This window comes from Neophocaena asiaeorientalis, unplaced genomic scaffold (assembly GCF_003031525.2).
Source record: "Neophocaena asiaeorientalis asiaeorientalis breed wild unplaced genomic scaffold, Neophocaena_asiaeorientalis_V1.1 scaffold362, whole genome shotgun sequence".
NCBI classification, from domain to species: domain Eukaryota; kingdom Metazoa; phylum Chordata; class Mammalia; order Artiodactyla; family Phocoenidae; genus Neophocaena; species Neophocaena asiaeorientalis.
The window spans coordinates 2580752-2598689 of NW_020175700.1; the positions used below are offsets into that span (position 1 = coordinate 2580752).

General features: G+C 48.6%; 1 protein-coding gene across 1 annotated transcript in view; it reads right to left on the reverse strand.

Moving 5' to 3' along the window:
* ADAMTS17 (ADAM metallopeptidase with thrombospondin type 1 motif 17) overlaps window positions 1-17938 on the reverse strand; it is a 346664-nt gene that overhangs the window by 175434 nt on the left and 153292 nt on the right. The window contains exon 7 of the mRNA XM_024732060.1: window positions 15375-15480. Coding sequence (XP_024587828.1) covers window positions 15375-15480 — 106 coding nt within the window. The remainder of the gene's footprint in view (window positions 1-15374; window positions 15481-17938) is intronic.

A 17938-nucleotide genomic window follows, 5' to 3' on the forward strand; every position in this document is an offset into this window, starting at 1 on the left:
TTTCTTTCTGCGCCACCCTAAGTGTTCGTGAATGTCACAGGCACTAGCGTTTCCAACAAGCCGTATCTATGGCTGGTCAGGTCCCCGGGGCTGAGTGCCCACGCCCTCTCGCTCCCCATCTCCCCTGCTCCATTGGCCATGGTTCCATATGGCACCATAACCCATCAGCACAGATGTGTCCAAACCATAAAGGACCCTCTCCAGGTGGGAGGAAGACAAATGTGAAAACTCAAAGACTACAGCGAGTGAAGGCTTCCCAAGGCCCACTCATCCCAGCCCGCTTCTGAAACAGGAGTGAGCTCTTGAGAAGCATGAAACACGCCCAAATAACACCACCGTTTCCCTCCAATCTCCAAGTGCCTTTTCTCTTTCATTACAGGGAAGAGTCATGGAGATGGCACCAAACCAGAACCCGCTCAGGCTCCTTTTCAAAATGAGGTGAGTGTGCTGCCTAAGGATGAGGAAGCTCTGCATTTTCTATGCTTCCAGAGTCATCAGACAGTAGCTGGTCCACAACAGGGAAGGAGACCTAATAATGGCAGTAAATGAAGAATAGCGGTCAGTATGGATGGTGAAATGAGGTGATGGATGCAAAGTGCTTCAAACAGCGCACAGAAAGATGGAGGGCTCTGCTCCTGCAGCTGTAACAACGATGACCAGGAGGATGACAAATGTTCACATGAGTGAGGACAGGCCCTCAAACTTGGCTGTGTGTTCAAATCACCTAAGGAAGTTTAGAAAAATCTGGATGCTTGAATCCCACCTGCAGAAATCCTGACTTAATTGGTGTGAAGTGTGGCCTGGACACCTGCATTTCTAGAACACCTATAAGAAGGCATTCTCTCTCTTATTTTAGACTTTTAATTTTGAAATTATTATAGATGCACAGGAAGCTGAAATGAAAAATACAGGGGGGTTCTGTGCACCACCTGTCCAACCTCTCCCAACGGTAACACCTTGCATAACTACATTGCAATATCAAAACCAGGGAGTGAACATTGGTACAACCCATAGTGCTTATTCAGATCTCACCAGTTACATATGCACTGTCTGTGTATGTGTGTGTGTGTGTGTGTGTAGTTCTAGGCAATTTTATCACACCTGCTGCTGCCTGTAACCATAATCACAGCCACAATCAAGAAGTCGTGGCATTACCACAAGACTACCCCTTTGTGGCCAAACCCACCTCCGCCCCATCCTTCAAACCCTAACAACCACTAATCTGTCCCCCATTTCTATGTTACATGATGAATGTTATATAAATGGAATCGGGCAGTATGCATCCTTTTGAGACTGGCTTTTTTCACTCAGTATCATTCCCTTGAAGTTCATTCAGGTGGCTGTGTGTGTCCATAATCTCTTCATTTTTTATTGCAGAGTAGTATTCCATGGTATGGATGTCTCAGTTTGTTTAACTATTCACCCACTGAAAGATATTTGGGTAGTTTCAAGCTTTTGGCTGTTACGACCAAAAGCTGCTATAAACATTCATGTACAAGTCTCTGGGTAAAAATAAGTTTTTATTTCTCTGGGATAAATGCCCAGGAGTACAACCAGTGGGTCTTAGTTTTAAAAGGAACTGCCAAACTGTTTTCCAGAGTGGCTATGCCATTTTACTTCCCCACCAGCAGTGCATGAGCAACGTGGTTCCTCTGCATCCCGGCCCATGTTTGGCGTGATTGCTGGCTATCTTGGTGAGTGTTCCATCAGCACCTGAAAAGAATGCCGTCGGGCCTCCTGTTCATTCCCTACTGGTGATATCTGTGGGGCGGAAGGCACTCCCATGGGTTGCCTGGTGTTGCCAGGCCACCTTGTGCCGGGAGGCGTATGGGAGGGAGAAGCTGCTGAACTTGGGTCTCCTTGTGCCACTGGGACGAGGGCAGGGAGGCACAGGCCTTCACTGCTGCTGCTGCAGCCAGCAGATTCGGTTGCCTGCTGTGTCCTGGCTGTGGGACAGGAGCTGGGGTTCACTGCTGCAGTGGCCCACAAGTCTGCCAGCCCAACACATCCTGTGTATGGAACGGGTGTAGCGGGCTCCCCACAAGGTCTCGGTGGGCTCTGCCTTTCCCAGTCCACCAGCCAAGAAGCAGGCTGTTCTTGGGGTTTATGTTTATATCTGTTGATGGTCCCAGGTCGCAGACCTCTAGGTACCAAGTCCAGGATACATGGGAGGTATAAAGAAAGCCCTGGAACTCACCATGCTGTCGTTCCTCAGGTCCTAAGGTCCCCAGCCAACCCGGCTTCTTCTTTCCAGCTTTCATAGCCCTTTTGTTATTGTCTGTTGAATCATTCCTAAGGTATTTGGTTGCATTTAAAGGAGAGGAGCAGGGAAAAGTTGAGTCTATACCAGCTCATTCCAGTACCAAAGCCAGCACTGGCTCCTTGAATGCTCTTAACCATGCTATGATGGAGGGAAAGTCAGTGTGCCCGTTATACAGCTGGGGGCACAGGGAGATGAAGTGATTTGCTTAACCTGCAGCAAAGCTGCCTTCAGGCTTTACTCCCTGAGGACCTGCATTAAAGCTGCAGGCCTGGGCTGCACATTTGGGCAGAACCTTGGAGGCCTGTGCCCTAGGGGACAGCATGGGCCCTGCCTTTCCCATGTGCCCCTTGACAGTCGCTGGCTGCACAGATGCCAGAGTACATGCTCTCCGGCAGAGCTCCTCCCTCTCTGGACTGTCACCACCTTATCTCCATCCACAAGCAGACCAGGCCTCCCTAAGCCCCCTGTCACAGTCACGTCCTGCAGAGGACCTGCATCCTGTCCCACTGTATCCCTGGCTCCCCCCGCCCCACTCGTCCCTCCTCCACCGTCTCATGCTGATGCAGCTCCTCCAAATGCAGACCCCTCCCTCAGTGCCCATTCCCCCACTTCTGCCTCCTCTCTGAGGACTCTCAACATGGCCCTTTTATGGGGTTGACTGCCCTGTACTTCACGCTCCACAACAAATAGCCTGTTACATATGATCCTACTTCCAAATGCACCATAACTTCATATTATGATAATCCTGGTCCCATCACCTGTAAGTTTCAGGGCTGTGGTGAGTTGCTTAACCTCTCTGTGCCTCAGTTTCCTTACCTGTAAAATGGGGAGAATGACAGTACTTACCCCACTGGATGGTGGGGAAGACTGAATGAACTAATGGCTGTAAAAATGGAAAACAAGCTTATATAATAAATCTATGAAATGGACTACTGTTCAATGGGGGTGTATCTGCGCTGCCAGCTTTGTCTTGGGGTCTGGGCACTACCCAGATCCCGGTCTATTTTGTCCTTTATGTTGTGCAGGGGTCACAGGATCAACAAGAGGGTTTCATGTGAGTTCAGAGATCAGCTCAACCCTCCTCATCCTCCAAGAATCTTTCCTTCAACCCCCAGGCTGCAAGGAACTAGCTCGGTGCAAATACCCCAGAGTGAGGAAATCAACACTACCTTGCGTGTTTCCAGAGAGGTCAAATTTTATGAACTCTCTTCTCTACTAATAATCATGCTTTGAGTAAGGTTCAAGTTACAAGTTCAGATAACTGCAGCAGTATCCAGCCCACAGTCCCCCATATTTCCCATGAGGAGTGTTAAGTGTTATGCAGAAACCTTGGTGAAATTTGCATTTTACATTCTCTGCCTCTGTACGACCTGTTGGGGATGACTTGTCGGTAGATTATCAACTAACTTCTAGGATTGCCTCTTAATTCTGAGCACTCACAAATTGTCTGATAAGCTATCTGGAATCCTTCCGACAAACAATATTAATATCCTAAATCTAAACTGTATGCCATTTGTCTCATTTCCCTCTTGCATGACAGCATTTGCCTATTTTAGTCTTAAGCACCCCCTGCTTTCCCTCATTGCTCCTCCACGGTTATCAAAGCTGTTGGTGCTCTCATTTGCAAACAAGCTCTCTCAATCTGGGCCTAGAGAGCCCAAATCATGTGAAACACCTGGTTGACCTCTCATCACCTCCTCCATTATCTGGGTCTTCAGTTCCTACTGGTACAAGGTGTAGTGTACCACCTCTAAAGGGGTGCATGAAAACTGGGTGGGAATCTCTGGGCAGTCCAGTCATGATGAGTGTGCCCAGTGATAAAGGCAACTAAGTTACCAAAGCCAGCATCCCTCAGGTCTGGCTCTTCAAAACACAACGTGACCTTGGCTTTCAAAAGGGGTATCTTTACAACCCTCTGCAAATCTGCAAGTTTGAAAGTAGGATCACTTTGGGGGGCTCTTTAACTTTCTTTCCAGTTTGGTAACCAGCCCTCATAGTTTTCTTTCCTGAGCCATTTTTCACAAGAAAATGAATTTTGTAATCACCATGCAGGAGTTGTTATATACACAACAAGGACCAGAGAATAAGAAGTTCTGAAGACCAATGCTGGGCAATTGCCAGGCTTAATTCCCCCAAGGCCCAAGTGATTCAATTTCATGTTGCAGCCAGAAGTGACCAGGGTCCTGGACTTCAGGGCTTGCTCTAAACTCTCATATTCCAGAAGTTTCCACATAACATTGGGGGCTGCACTTGTCTTCCAGACCTTGAGTAATATCAGCAAATGTGGAAAGAGAAAACAACGTCTTTGATATTAGATACAAAAACAATCAAAAGGCTGACTTGCCCGCTGTGTAATTCTACCAACGGGGCAACCCTGGGATGGACTCTGCACATGCAGGTCACTGGCAGCGAGGCTGGGAAGAAGTCGCCCTTAGGAAAAGCACAGACACTCATGGCTTCTGCCTCCAAACTGAGAATAAAAACTGAAAGGGAGACTGGAGGGGGCAAGACAGGAATGCCAGGATTTCAAGGCCTTGGGCCAAGGACCTCAGCTGCCCTTTGCAGATGTCAAAGACGACCACTTCGGGGGCTTTTCAGGAGTGTTTGACATTTTTGTTCAGTGTTTCAGTCCTGTTACTTCCTTCCATCTTTTTCATGAAACCCCCCATCTCACACGCAAACCAAATTCTGCTTGACCAGCGTGTTCCCGAACAGGTCTGTTGATAGCCATGAGTTTGACCTTCTGGAATTTAGCCAAAAATTTACCAGATTTTATGATACATCAAGTTAAATGTCTAGATTAGAGTGGGGTCTCTTTTAACAAGTAGTTTGTACCAACCATGACTACAAGGAAAGCTGGTCTCCAAGCTATAGAGGAAGCTGAATGGAAACACAGCATCGGCTCTGGAAGCCCGCTGAAGACTAGTCAGAGGCTGCTGGCACTATATGGGTGGTAAATGAAGCACGGGTGAAAAGGGACCACAGAAAAGATTCCAAAGTCACGGGAAGAAAGCTATTCTAAAACCTCCCCCATAGACCAAAATCTTAAAAATGAAGAAAAAATAAGGTTTTCCCCTTCAACTCCATATATACAAATCTATGTTCATATGTGTACACGCACGCACAGACACACAGGTACAATATACAGCTAGAAGCGAGCACTGCAATAAGACGGGGCCGGCGGAAAAGGCTACCGCTTCGACATGCTTTAACCATTCTTCTCAAAGTATCACGTGCATAGGCATCACCCAGCTGGGCTTGGACCCTGCATTTCTAACAGGCTCCCAGGTGACAAGATGCTGCTAGTCCTGGGACTATCCTCTGAAGAGCAAGGTGCTGGTGCAGTTGTAGTTAGTTTGTTTTTCCAGTCTGTCCCCGGTGCAGCATCACACATGGGGCTGCCTCACTCTTTGCCAGATTCTGAATGGGGCATGGGATGAGGGAGCTCCAGGTGATAACCGTCAAGTCAGTAAGAACAGTTCAGGTTGGGGTGGCTGGAGGGGGGAACAGGAAGGGAGAGGGGTTCTGGGAGCTTGCTCTGCTGAGTAAGCCAAGCTCTACATGGAGCAAGCAGCCAGCAGCAAGCTGACCACCTTTTTCTTCATGGTAGCTCTCTCCTACTGCCGGAGCAGTTTCTGCCCCTCCTTGGTGACGGCAGAGCACAGGCCACAGAGATGTATAGGGCCTTAGTTAATCCCGGTGCTCCCCCTACCACAGAGCCACCAACGCGGCCAACCACAGGTTTGTTAGGTGTCATTTACCCAGTAAGCACGTGCTCCTGCCTGGAAGGCTCCTCTGACCAGAAACCAATCTGAGAGTGCCTTGCGGTTATCGGCAGGCCACCTGTCACTTGGCCCTCACTGTGTCTGAAGCTGTCCCGTGGCAGGGGTCCTACTGGACCCACCAGGTCCTTGGTGTGAGTTTGACTTGGAGATCCACTGCTGTTTCTCTGCCCGCTTCTCTTTAACAACTTACCCGGTTATAAGCTAGCTACACCATGGCCCTGGTGTAGGCGCAGGTTCACCCCCTGCCCAAGTAACACTTCAGCCCCCACGTCACAGGGCCCAGCTTCTCCAGTGGCTGCCAGCCCCATGCCAGCATCAGCCTCTCCGGGGACTTTGGCAACCTCAAGATTTGTCCCAGCTCTGTTCAGAACTGACCAAGCCATCTTCTTCTCATTCTCTCTTTGCTCCTGATAATAGTGTCAGTGAATCACCAGGCTCACTTCATACCTGACCCTTCTTCAACACCACAGAAGCGAGCTGTGGTTAACAAGATGACACCTTTGTCATGCTTCCAGTGACTCTTGGGGAAATTTAACAACCTCCCACATTCTATATCTATCTACTTATTTATGTTTTCTCCAAGACGGGCCATTCCCAGATCCTCACGCAGGCCCCTGACAACTACGCAGGCCCCTGTGCTCTGTTTTGTTGTCAGGAACAAAGTCCATGATTTCATGGCTCCCCCAGACCCCTCAAGCCCCTCTGCTGGTCCTGTCTGCCACCACCATCATCTGGCAAAACTATCACCTCCAGGCAAGGTGGGAGCACGCCCTCTGTGCCTAAAAATGGATTAGGAGAGGAGGGCTCTTTCCCAGAATGTGCCATTGACTGGGCTGGTAGCAAAGTTCCCAGGGACTCAGAGATGTGCAACTGCCCTCAGGTCTTTGGAATTTTCCATCAGCAGTGGGCAGTGGATGAATAAGGATTTCACGCATGAAACCAAATACTTTGGGAGAATGTGGGCATGTGTAAGCCACAACAAAATACCATAAACTGGGTGGTTTATCAACAACAGAAATTTGTTTCTCACAGTTGTAGAGGCTGGAAGTCCAAGATCAAGGTGCCAGCACAGTGGGGTTCTAGTGAAGGCCCTTTCCTGGGTTGCAAAGGCTGCTTTCTCATTGTTTCCTCACATGGCCAAAAGACAGCTAGTTAGCTCTCCAGCCTCTTCTTACAAGGGCAATAATCCCATTCATGAGGGCTCCACCCTCTTGAGCTAATTACTGCTCAAAGGCCCCACTTCCACATACCATCACTCTGGGGATTAGATTTCAACATATGAATTTTGGGGGACACAAACATTCCATCTATAACAGAGCACTCCATCTGTGGAGAAATTTGTATCCTATCACACCTCTGCCACCTCCCACAGTACTTACAAAACCCCAGTCATGTAAGCAAAAACTGTCTTTCCCAGTAAGGGTAAATCCAGTTACCAGAAGAGCCACATGGGGAGGGCTTGGCCTCAGCACGAGATCAGTTCAGTTGTATAAAAGGTACCACGCCACAGGAAAGGGAGGCCGTCTGCAAAATGAGGCTGAGATGACTTTGGACATCCCTTCCAGCTCTGAGAACCAGGAGAAAAGCCACTTAAGAGGAGCTGCCAGAAGCTCTGGTAATCTAACCAGGAAACTGCATCTCGTCTAATTCCTGGAATAGTCTGTAACGTAAAGAAGTTCTGAGGGGATTTCAAAATTTGGTTCTTCAGCCAAACTCAATTCACACACCACCTCATCCCCCCTCCCTGCTCCCGCCCCACCATCTCCTCAAACACCATCTTGAACGACATCATTTCAGGTAAGGAAATCCACCAATAATTAAGGGCAAAGAATTCCTGGGGTAGAGACAAACATCCACACAGCTTGTGTAACCTTTCCTATCACAGTAACAAAACTCTGGGAGCAGCAGACATCCCAGATCCAGCTGGATTTCCCATCACGGCGATAACATCCAGCCAATAGCTGCTCAGACTGGCCACTCAGAATGCAGGTGGGAACACATCTGTCTGCTTGCTGAAGAGCTTTTAATGGTTTTCCCTTTGCTTGTCTTCCCTCCCAGGCCTGGCCTGGGCAGATTTGGGAAGACTGTGGTCAAGGTACTCTTAGGAACCAGTGGCTCTGGGCTTTCCAGTCAAATGGAGGAAGTGTTGTCTCCTCACATTCAATCCAAGTCAGGGGTAAGACTCCAAAGGAAATCACGATAATTTCCCTGCAACTCTTCTTAATGGTGGGCAATAAGAAATCGCTCCCTAAGGCAGAGAAGCCATTTACACAGGGCCACCAGTGACAAAGTTCCCTGGTGTTCTGGACACTGCACCTCCCATTGAAAATCATTCATCTGGGAGGGACCGGAAGGAAATTCTGCTTTTATGTGTCTGGGGTTGGGGTGTGGGGTGGAGAAAGGAGGGGAAAAAGGAAAGGCATAGCCGTTAGGAAGGACTCACTCAGGGCAACACGGAGCAGGGCTAAGAGATGCTGTGCCAGGTGCAGGCTCCACTGTGGCCACCCCACAATCCTCCAGAAGTCACAAGTCATTCTAGCTCATCCAAGACTTGCAAAGGAGGGTGGCTTGTAAATTAATGTCAAAGACCTTACAATTTTCAGCAGCACATTTTTAAAAATAATAAGGAAAGTAAACGAGGCCTGGGTGTTTGATACAACTCTGGAATCTGGATGAGGCAGCCGAGCCAGGGATGCTCATACACCTAGGAAATGGCACTCAGAAATCACTCCAAGCACCTCCGCGTGAAACCCAAGTGCCGTAAACACCACTGGCACCACCAATCAAGCTTCTGTCTGGGAGGGGAGCCTGCAGGAGGCCGTAGGAGCTGAGTAGGGATGGAGGGTAAGACCCAGAGAGCCAGGGAGGAGTCCGTCTGAAAACCCAGTGTGGGACTTGCTTGCCCTAGAAGCAGCCCTTCCTGTAGACCTCCTGGGCTGGAAGGGTCCACCCTTTCTGTTCTGCGAGAAAGGCTGACCCATACACGAACACAACTGCCCTAATTCCAAACTAGAACAAAAGCACCCTTGCCCTCCTCCTGGGATTTCTAACCGGTTATGACATTTGCAGAAATCCTCTCTCCGCTGCACCTTCCTTATAAGGCCAGCCCATCTGATGTCTGTGCTGTGCCCGCTGGGTTACGCGCCCAGGCAGAGGACTCAGCAGGCTGCCCGGCCGTCCTCGGGGGCTACCTACCTGCTCAAATCCTGCCCATGTGCACACCGCGTTCCCCTGTACCGTACCAGGCAGCTCATTCTTAACACAGATCACAGGCAAATACTTCCCCTCTTCACAAATCTAGATAATGGCTTTCCTTACTTCCTGTTCTGGGATTGAGACAATTCCTTTCAGTTTGAATTGTGTTGACTCCAGTTATGAGAACATTTCCCTCAGAACAGCTGTCCCCTCCCTTTTCCTCCACTCCCCAGGCACCTGCCCACCCTCTGCCCATAAGCCACGATCCCCAGGAATCGGACTCTGTCCGTGTACCATGCTGCACCCCAGGCGAGCGTGTTCCCAGGCACACTTCAAGAGGACATCTTTCCCACATCCACTGCCCTGAACTCATTTGCACAGTGTCACGTTCTAGCCGGAAACATCCGGAGTGCCTGGATCTAGCTTTTGATGGGTATCTTTATTGGGGGATACCAAGCTTCACCTGTGACCTGCCTGGATCAGGGATCCCACTTGTTACTTCAGGGCACGAGGTGGCCACCCACCTACCCTCTGTCCTCATAGGACTGAGCAGGAGGACAGAGTCCCTCCTCCAAGTGACATCAGCCAGGGCAGTGCTTCCACAATGGTAGGCTTGGTTCCGGGGCGCGAGGGGCGTTTGTGCGGGTCTGAGAAGCCAGCTGTGCACCACACACTGTTGCAACTGGGTCTGCCTATAACTAACTGCATGTCTGCAGGTGCACAAGTGTCACCAAACACAGTTCCTGGTTGCCGGGGCATTTGTATTGCTAAACCCCAGCCCCGTGTTTCTCTCCACTTGGGAGCATCTATGTACTCAGTACCTCAGTCCCCTGTGGGCCCTGCCTGCCCCCCTCCTTCTGTTCCTCCCCTTCCATTTCCAGGTCTCCCAGGAGGTGTCAGGTGAGAGATGACAGGACTACGCTTGCCTGTGGTGGCAACTTTCAGGAAGGCTGGGCCTTTCCTCACTTGACTCACCAGCCGTGAGCATATCTGCCTGGTACAGCTGCAAGAAGCACGGAATTCAGGGTGACCTAGAGAGGGGCGAGCTGGAGTCAGGAAAGCAGGATCGTATCTAGCACCACAGCTCAACCCTGAGGGTGGCTTGGAGGGACAGGGTCTGGGAGCAAGAGATGGAAGCAGGAAGGTGGATGAGGCCGAAAGCAACAATAAAAGGTCTAGACCTCATGCTGGTGGCAGCTCCACCCTGGCTGCACCTGGCATCTCCTGGAGAGCTTCCAAGATGCTCCCTTCCCCAGAGGGGGTGGTTTAACTCATTAGGCTGAGGCTTGGCCACAGGCACTTCCAAGTGCCTCAGAGGCTCCTCTCCTGAGGCGGGGCCCAGATGTCACATCTGCTGGGTTCCCAAGCTTCCATGAAGACAGCATTTTTCAGAGGCCACAGGCAGAGCCAGCTGACCAGAGGAGAGGTAAATTCCAGAATGGAAAGACCCAAGAAAGGGCATATGGAAGTCAGGAAAAACCCCAGGAAGAGCAGGTGGGGAGAGGCGCAGCCCCCGTACAGGTAGTGAGGGCCTGAACATGGGTTGTGGCTCTGGGGCTTGTCTGGAGCTGGAGAGGTCACATGGTTTGGACTGACTCTCAAGGCAGGTGTTGATCCGGCTCAGGCTTATCTAACAGAGCCTCCTAAATCCGACAGAAGCAGAGATTTATTTTCTGCAAGGGAAAGCTCTTTGTTTTTCTGAGTGGGTGGCCGAGTATGCATTAAGTGGAGTCCCTCCCCTCTCTCCCCACCTCACCTGCAAGCCCTGTGCTTAGACACCTCCCAGGCACTGTCTTACCTGATTGAGAAGCATGCTGGGTTTCCCCAGGCACCAAACAACCAGTTGAGACTTGGTTCTGTGCCCTCCTGGCCTCCAACTGCACTAGGGAGAGCTCTTGTCAATCAAATGTCTCCCCTGGGCCTTATCATGCTGTATTAGACCTACTTTCCCCAAAGCAAAAGGCACTCTAACCAATTTTCATAGAACCATTTACTTTCTTTCTTACACTATAAAAATTCCAAATCATAGCAAACAATATCCTCTAAAAACAATATCCTCTAAAAATCCAATAGACGTATTAGGCACAGTCACTTTAATGCTATACTAACGTCACTACCTAAGCTCTCCTTGATCATTAGGGTGTCACTGATTTTGTTTTTTATTTTTCTCATGGGCAGTCAGCATGTACCTGAGCTTCTGAGGAGAGTTCTTCCCATGAGCAATCAGGGTTGAGTTTGCCTGAGAAAAATGAATGCTTCGAGCTCTCCCCCTTTCTCTCTAAAATCAAATAGTGATAAACATCTTGGACACTGAGGTCCACCACAAGGCATCCTGGTTTCTTGAGGGAAAAAACCTGGGCAGAGTTGGCCCAGCTGGGCTGTTTCCCCCATGTCACTGATTCCATCATAACCAACAACAGCGGCAACTACGGCCCCCTAAAGTGAAAGAGGTCCATCGAAGACATCTTCTCATGCTCAGGACCATCGCTTTCTCATGGTCACTGTGGGATGAAGAAAGGCACAAAAACAGCTTCATTTTCCACTGGATTTCCCAAGCTACCACAACAAGACAGGGAGACAGGTGCCTTCCAAAGCTCACACTAGGTGAACCAAAAGGTGGGGGGCAGCTGCCTATCTGGCAGCCTTTCATGGGCAAGAAGGTAACTAAGGTCATAGGTGCTCATTTAAAAACCCCAAGGCTGCTGTCAGCAAGGCTGCCCCACAGACCCAGCTCATCCTCCAGGCAGGAACACAGAACAGCCCCTTCCCAGGGTCTCCTCCACGGCTGCCATTGGGAATTGCAAATCCTTCAGTTCCTGTCTAAAGCCATGGCTGGAGTCTTTTCTACCCTACTTCTTTACCAGGGTAGATAGTCAGAAAACTGCCAGTCTTACCCACAGTACTTGCGATTCCTAGGGAAACCCCTGTTGAGGACACATTTGGCTTTCTTCAGCCAGCTGTATCATGCCATTTTTTGCCCTCTCTGCCTAGGCTGCTGACAAACTGAAAGTAGCTTGGTTTTTGGATAATAACAAGCTCTCTTCTTTAATTACCTATATTTTGCAATTTGGATCCTTATTTTAATGGCCCAGTTGCATGGGTATATTATCATACAAGTGATCCCAAATCATTTTAGGTAGAGACTAGAATTTTTAAAGTAATACTAGTTTCCTAATCTATAAAGTAAAAGCTAATAATACCTGCCTCACAGGACTGATTCAATAATACAATGAATACACAGCATCTAACATAGTACCTGGTACATAGCAGGTGCTCAGTAAATGAGATCTGATTTGACTTAAACATCATTACCTTATTGTTAACCTACATCCAAAGCAGCATTATTGATGTTACCATGGGAAGAGTTTTTCATTTAATTTATAATTTAGAACTTATTTTACTGCAAATTGGATTGGAGCCAGTTCACAGCACCAAATAAATTATTTTTGAACTACAATATTTGAAATAAAACCACGCATACCAACAGATGCTAGAAAGAGGGAGAAAAATTCCAGTACTACAATGAGTTAAATGTTAAAAATGAGCCTTACACTTAGCTTTGTGTTTTCTGAAAGCCAGAGCAAAAATGAAATCATGTTAACTTATGCAACGCTCATCATCTGATAAATGGCATGTGTAGCTCCTACGGAAAGTGACTTTTTCTCCTAACATTGGGATCTGAGGGTAAGTGCTCACACTGCTCCTTACAGGAGGTATATTGAGTACAGAGCAGAAGGGCTGCACCCATGCATGCCCACGTGCAAAGGCACACACACACACCCTTCAAAAGAGATCTTTACTTTTCAGTATTAAATGGTTAGGAACTGGAGGGTGAGCTCTCTGGGGATTTTCCAGGGTTACACAGAGGGGTGTTCTTTATTGTTTTCTAAAACTTTCACCAAGAAATTTTGTTGGAGAGCATGGACCAGTGGCTCAGGTCCACAGAGAAAACCATCCATCCTATCTCAGTTCATACACACTTAAGAAACGTGGAGTTAAATTACTCCTCCCTATTCCAAAATATAGACAGTTTCCAGGTTCGCATCTGTGAAGGAGCCTGGCCAGTGGCTTTCCTGAGAGTGCAGGCTGGCCTCTACCTTCCCAAGCCTCCGCACAGCCTCTCTGGCTGCTCTGAGCCGGGTGACCAGAGGGGTCCGTGGATAGGGAGACTGTGGCTTCATCCTTGGGGGATCTGCTTCCCAACACTTTCAAATAATCAGAGACAAGAGACTTCTCTGGGAAAACCGTAATCTCCCAACTAGGGGCAGGACCAAATGCTACCAGGATTTATTGGCTTTGATTAACAATACGGTGTTTGTTTTTGCAGGTAATTAGAGTTCAGTAGCAAGCTATAAAGAGTCCTCCAAGAAATTCTAAACAGACTGTAGCTAAAGGCTACTGGAATATGACTGAATCTAATCATTCATCTGCAGACCTCCCGTGTTAAGATGCCAGTGTTTGATACAGCACAACTGCACGGATCAGGGAGGAATGGCACTCTTTGTGCTTAATGCCCAAGGAGAAAAGGCAGCCCCTGTGTGCTCACATGCGGAGGTGACTGCTGCCATGGGATGCAGCAGTTCACGTAAATATATCTCTTCAAAGGTCCGCACAACCTGCGTGTTGGGAAATGTTTTGACAACTCTGCATTCTCACAACTGTTAGGGAGTTGATTCCGCTGTACTACAATGGGCTGGGTGGGGCATCTGATAGTGAGAAGATGTTTGCCAAAGCCATACTCATTTGTACTTTTCTTTCAGCAACCACTATTGGGTGGGGTTTTCTAGTTGGTTTTTTTTTTTTTAACAAATCTGAGATATGAATACAAATTTGATTACAAATAATTTTTAAAAAGTATTTTCTAGTAGTGTAGGCAAACTAGTATGGGTATTTCTGAAATACTGTCAAGATGAAATAAATGTGTACGTAGAGATAACCACTTATCTTGCTTCTCTTGGCCAATGACATGCTATTTTCCCCTTAGTCCCAGGAAATACACATAAGATTATTTTTATTCTCTGTACTCACATCATGATAGCCAACAGGTACAGAAAAGTCAACAACAAACCCATCTACAGGAGTGAAAAAAATTAAAATGGGACCAGATAAACAAAGCAAGGTAAAAACATCAAGCCACAGATATGGCTAATACTAGGGGAAAACAACTGCTTTTGTACTCCTTATTCATTGCCTCTATTCTTGCAGAAGCTTGAATTCACCTTTAGGGTTCCAGGCATCTTACTATCTCGGGCACTGGGAAAACTTTACAATATATATTTTTCCCCAAGAACTAGATTTCCATTTAATTTTGTTCTCTTCGGTCCAATATAAATTTTTCCATTGTTTTGCATGCTTTGGCCTCCTCAATTTATTTATTTTAAGTTCTTAAGCAGTCATATCACAATGTTTCCTTCAGAGAAACATAAAACAGACACCTACTCCAGGAGAAAGAGTAAACCCTCGGGCCACAGTTTGAGAGTCAGCTGGTTTTCTGCCCCCTGAGACTTCCTGCAGGTGATCTCAGCCTCGGGCCAGCCATTCAACCCCTCGGACCTTCTTCTTCCTCATCTAAAAAAACCAGGAGGCTGCCTCGGATTCTCTCCACATCATCTTTAGGCTCTAAGGTTCTATGGTTCTTTCCTCCTCAAGGGAAGAACTTCCATGTGCAAAGGCAATAGCTGATGATTCTTTAAACTAAGACACTGACTTCTACCTTCAAAAGTTGGACTTTGAAACTGGCTGAAAAAAAACAACACAGAAATTCAATAGCACAAAGATAAATCCCACTATTTGAACGGCATATTTAGAGTGGATCAAGATCATGATGGTTCGGGAAAGGGGATACAACTCACGACAACACTGAGAAAATCTCTTCCCTTTACAGCGTGTGCTTTAAGAACAGACTTAAAGCAAACATCAAATGAGCATTTCCACACTCAGAGACAGTCTGTTCTGTGATCTCTTGGGTTCCCTGAAGGGTTGGGACCCAGACTTGCTGGCCTAGGTCCTTACTCTAGAGGAAGCAAAGGCATTCAGCAGCACTGTTTTAGAACTTCCAGAATTTGAGTGAAAAAAATATGTATTCAGAAAAGCATTTAAAGAGGCAGAACAATCCAGAGTCTGATACTTACTTGTGGCCCAGCTCATGAGCGATGGTAAAGGCCAAATTGAGGCCATTGTCTTCGGCAAGCACACATTTCCTCTTAGCACTGCACACACCTCCTAAGTAAGCAATTCCTGCAGCAGAGACACAAAACACATCCTCTTCAGAATGTGCGAGGCCCTGACCTCGCAGGGCAAATCCACATGGTCAACATCACACATCATCAAGAGGGGCAAACGGGGGCGAGGATGACCATGGGACTGGACCTGTCATTCCAGAGCTCATATGGAGACTGGCTGGTGTGTGATGCTTTTGTATTCGCCTAACAATAATAATAATAGTATTAACCACCACAAACATCTCTCAAGCATTTAACATACGTTAGGCAACGTGCTGAGTGGTTTACACAGATTATCTAATGAAGTCCTCGTTACCCGGGATGGAGGCAACAGAGAAACTGGGGTTCAGAGAGAAAAGGTAACTTTCCCAAGGTCACCTGGACTGGCACCTGGTGCTGGGATGCTGAGCCAGACCTGTCCAACTTCAGCATCCAGGGCTGGGACCAGGTAAGGCCAAAAAGTTGAGGCACCCAGTGCGCAAGGTTCAAGGAGGGTGTCCCTCTCAGGAGCCGACCCTGAGAGGGATGGAGGGCCTCCTCAAATTTCACACCCTGGGCACCTCCTTCTCTCACCCCAGTCCCGGCCCTATTAGGGTTAATGCTCTCAGGGGGTGAGCTTGGACCGGGACTCACAGAGAGCAGAGGCCACGGGAGGTGCAGAATGTTCAGAAAAATGTTTCAGGAGCCCTGAGGAGGACGAGACCGGGGCCCAGGAGCAATGAAAGACACTGGAAGAGTACGGGCCTGGAAGCCATTAGGGAGGATGGGTCCCATGGCCCAACTCGATCAACTCTGCACAAACATGACGGGGCCAAGGACCTTCCCTGAGATGGGAGGATCAAGGCAACCGGGGGGGTACCAGACTCAGGAAAATGGTGTGAGCAAGGGGGCTGGGTACAGAGGACAGGAGGCGGCCAGCCTCTGGTGGACGATGGCAGTGCTCCAGAGGAGAGAGATTATTATGGCAGAGGGGCGCGTGTGAACAGGATGGGGGCCGTGGACGGACCAGGCGCAGCTGAAGAACGCTGGGCATCAGCTGTACACAGGCCACACATCTCCAGGCTGACACTCCAGGGCTAACACTGCCCACGGCAGCTCTCCACACTCCCTCTTAGCTCTGCACCCAGGAAGGACATCACTACGACCCCATCCAGGAATCCCCAGGATATATCTCAACAAAGCCAGAGTCCAAGAACCCCGAAGGGCTTGGGATAGAACTTGAGTACTGGTGGCGTCTGACTCCTCACTATGTCCTGTGAAATGAATGAGTGGCTGGTGGCTGGTGGCACAGGGGGCCGTACGCCTGAGCAGGCTCAGTGTTGCCCTCGCTGTGAGCTCACAAGGGGTGTGGGGCGGGCAGTGGCTCTGCTGGCTATTGGTGTCTGGTGACCAGGTGGATAGGGACTCTGCCCGCCAGCCCAGTACCCTGGAAGGGCTGTGGCCACCCGAGTGAGGGCACCTGTTCTCCACCCAGAGACACTACCCACTACTAGGCTGCACGCTGCTCCCTTTCACTAATGTGCCGGAAATGTCTCAGAAGCTGACAGCGGCCCTGCAGGCACAGGAGCCGAGGAGGGAAGGAGTTGGTACAGGAGAATGAACAGGGGGATTAATTAATTAAAAATGAACCTCCCTCCCTGCTCCCAAAGAGCTAAACCAACATCCTATTTGTTGACATCAAAATCAAGCTGGGGCGGACCTCAGCCACACACAGGGCACTCCCCCGCAACCCCTGCAAGGGGCAGACAAGCTTGCACACCCCGGCTTAAGGGCTCAACTCACACTCAGCAAACTGAGCTGGGCACCACAGCACGTACCTGCTTTTATTTGGAAGCATGCAACACGCTTGGCCAAGGTTGAAGACTTTTTTTTTTTTTTTAACAAAAAAGAAAGAAAAAAAGGATATGTTATTTGGCCTCAAGATGTGTTTTTTGCATATGGGCATCATAATTCAGCAATACAGACTATGGGAAGGAGGAAAATACAACCAGAAAGGACACGATCTGCCCTTTCTGATATCGTTGAGGTCATTATTACAGTTTTGTTTAAAAATGCTTTGTGGGTTGCTGCAGAAAGTCCAGCAGTGAGTAGTCGGAATGCTTCCACACGGCACTGATGGCATACGCATGTCACGCACACACACTCCAACGCACACCCAGCCATACCCAGCCTCCTGGGTCAATGAATCAATCAGAAACAATCAGATGTGCTCGCCCCGGAGGAGTTGTCTGGTGAGGGGGAAAGAGAGACATCCAAGGCCAGCTGTGCTGAGCTTGCTGTCTCAAAAGTGCCTGCTGAACCAGCAGACTTTAAATGCCACAGAAACACATCCCCTGGCCTCGGCTACACTCGGCACCCGGAACAGGCACCCTGAGTTTCCACTCTAATTGGGTAACATACAACACTAGGGAAACAGCTAAGTAGAAGGCCTTCCAATAACTGCATTTTAATTTTTCCAGGTGCATATGATTTTT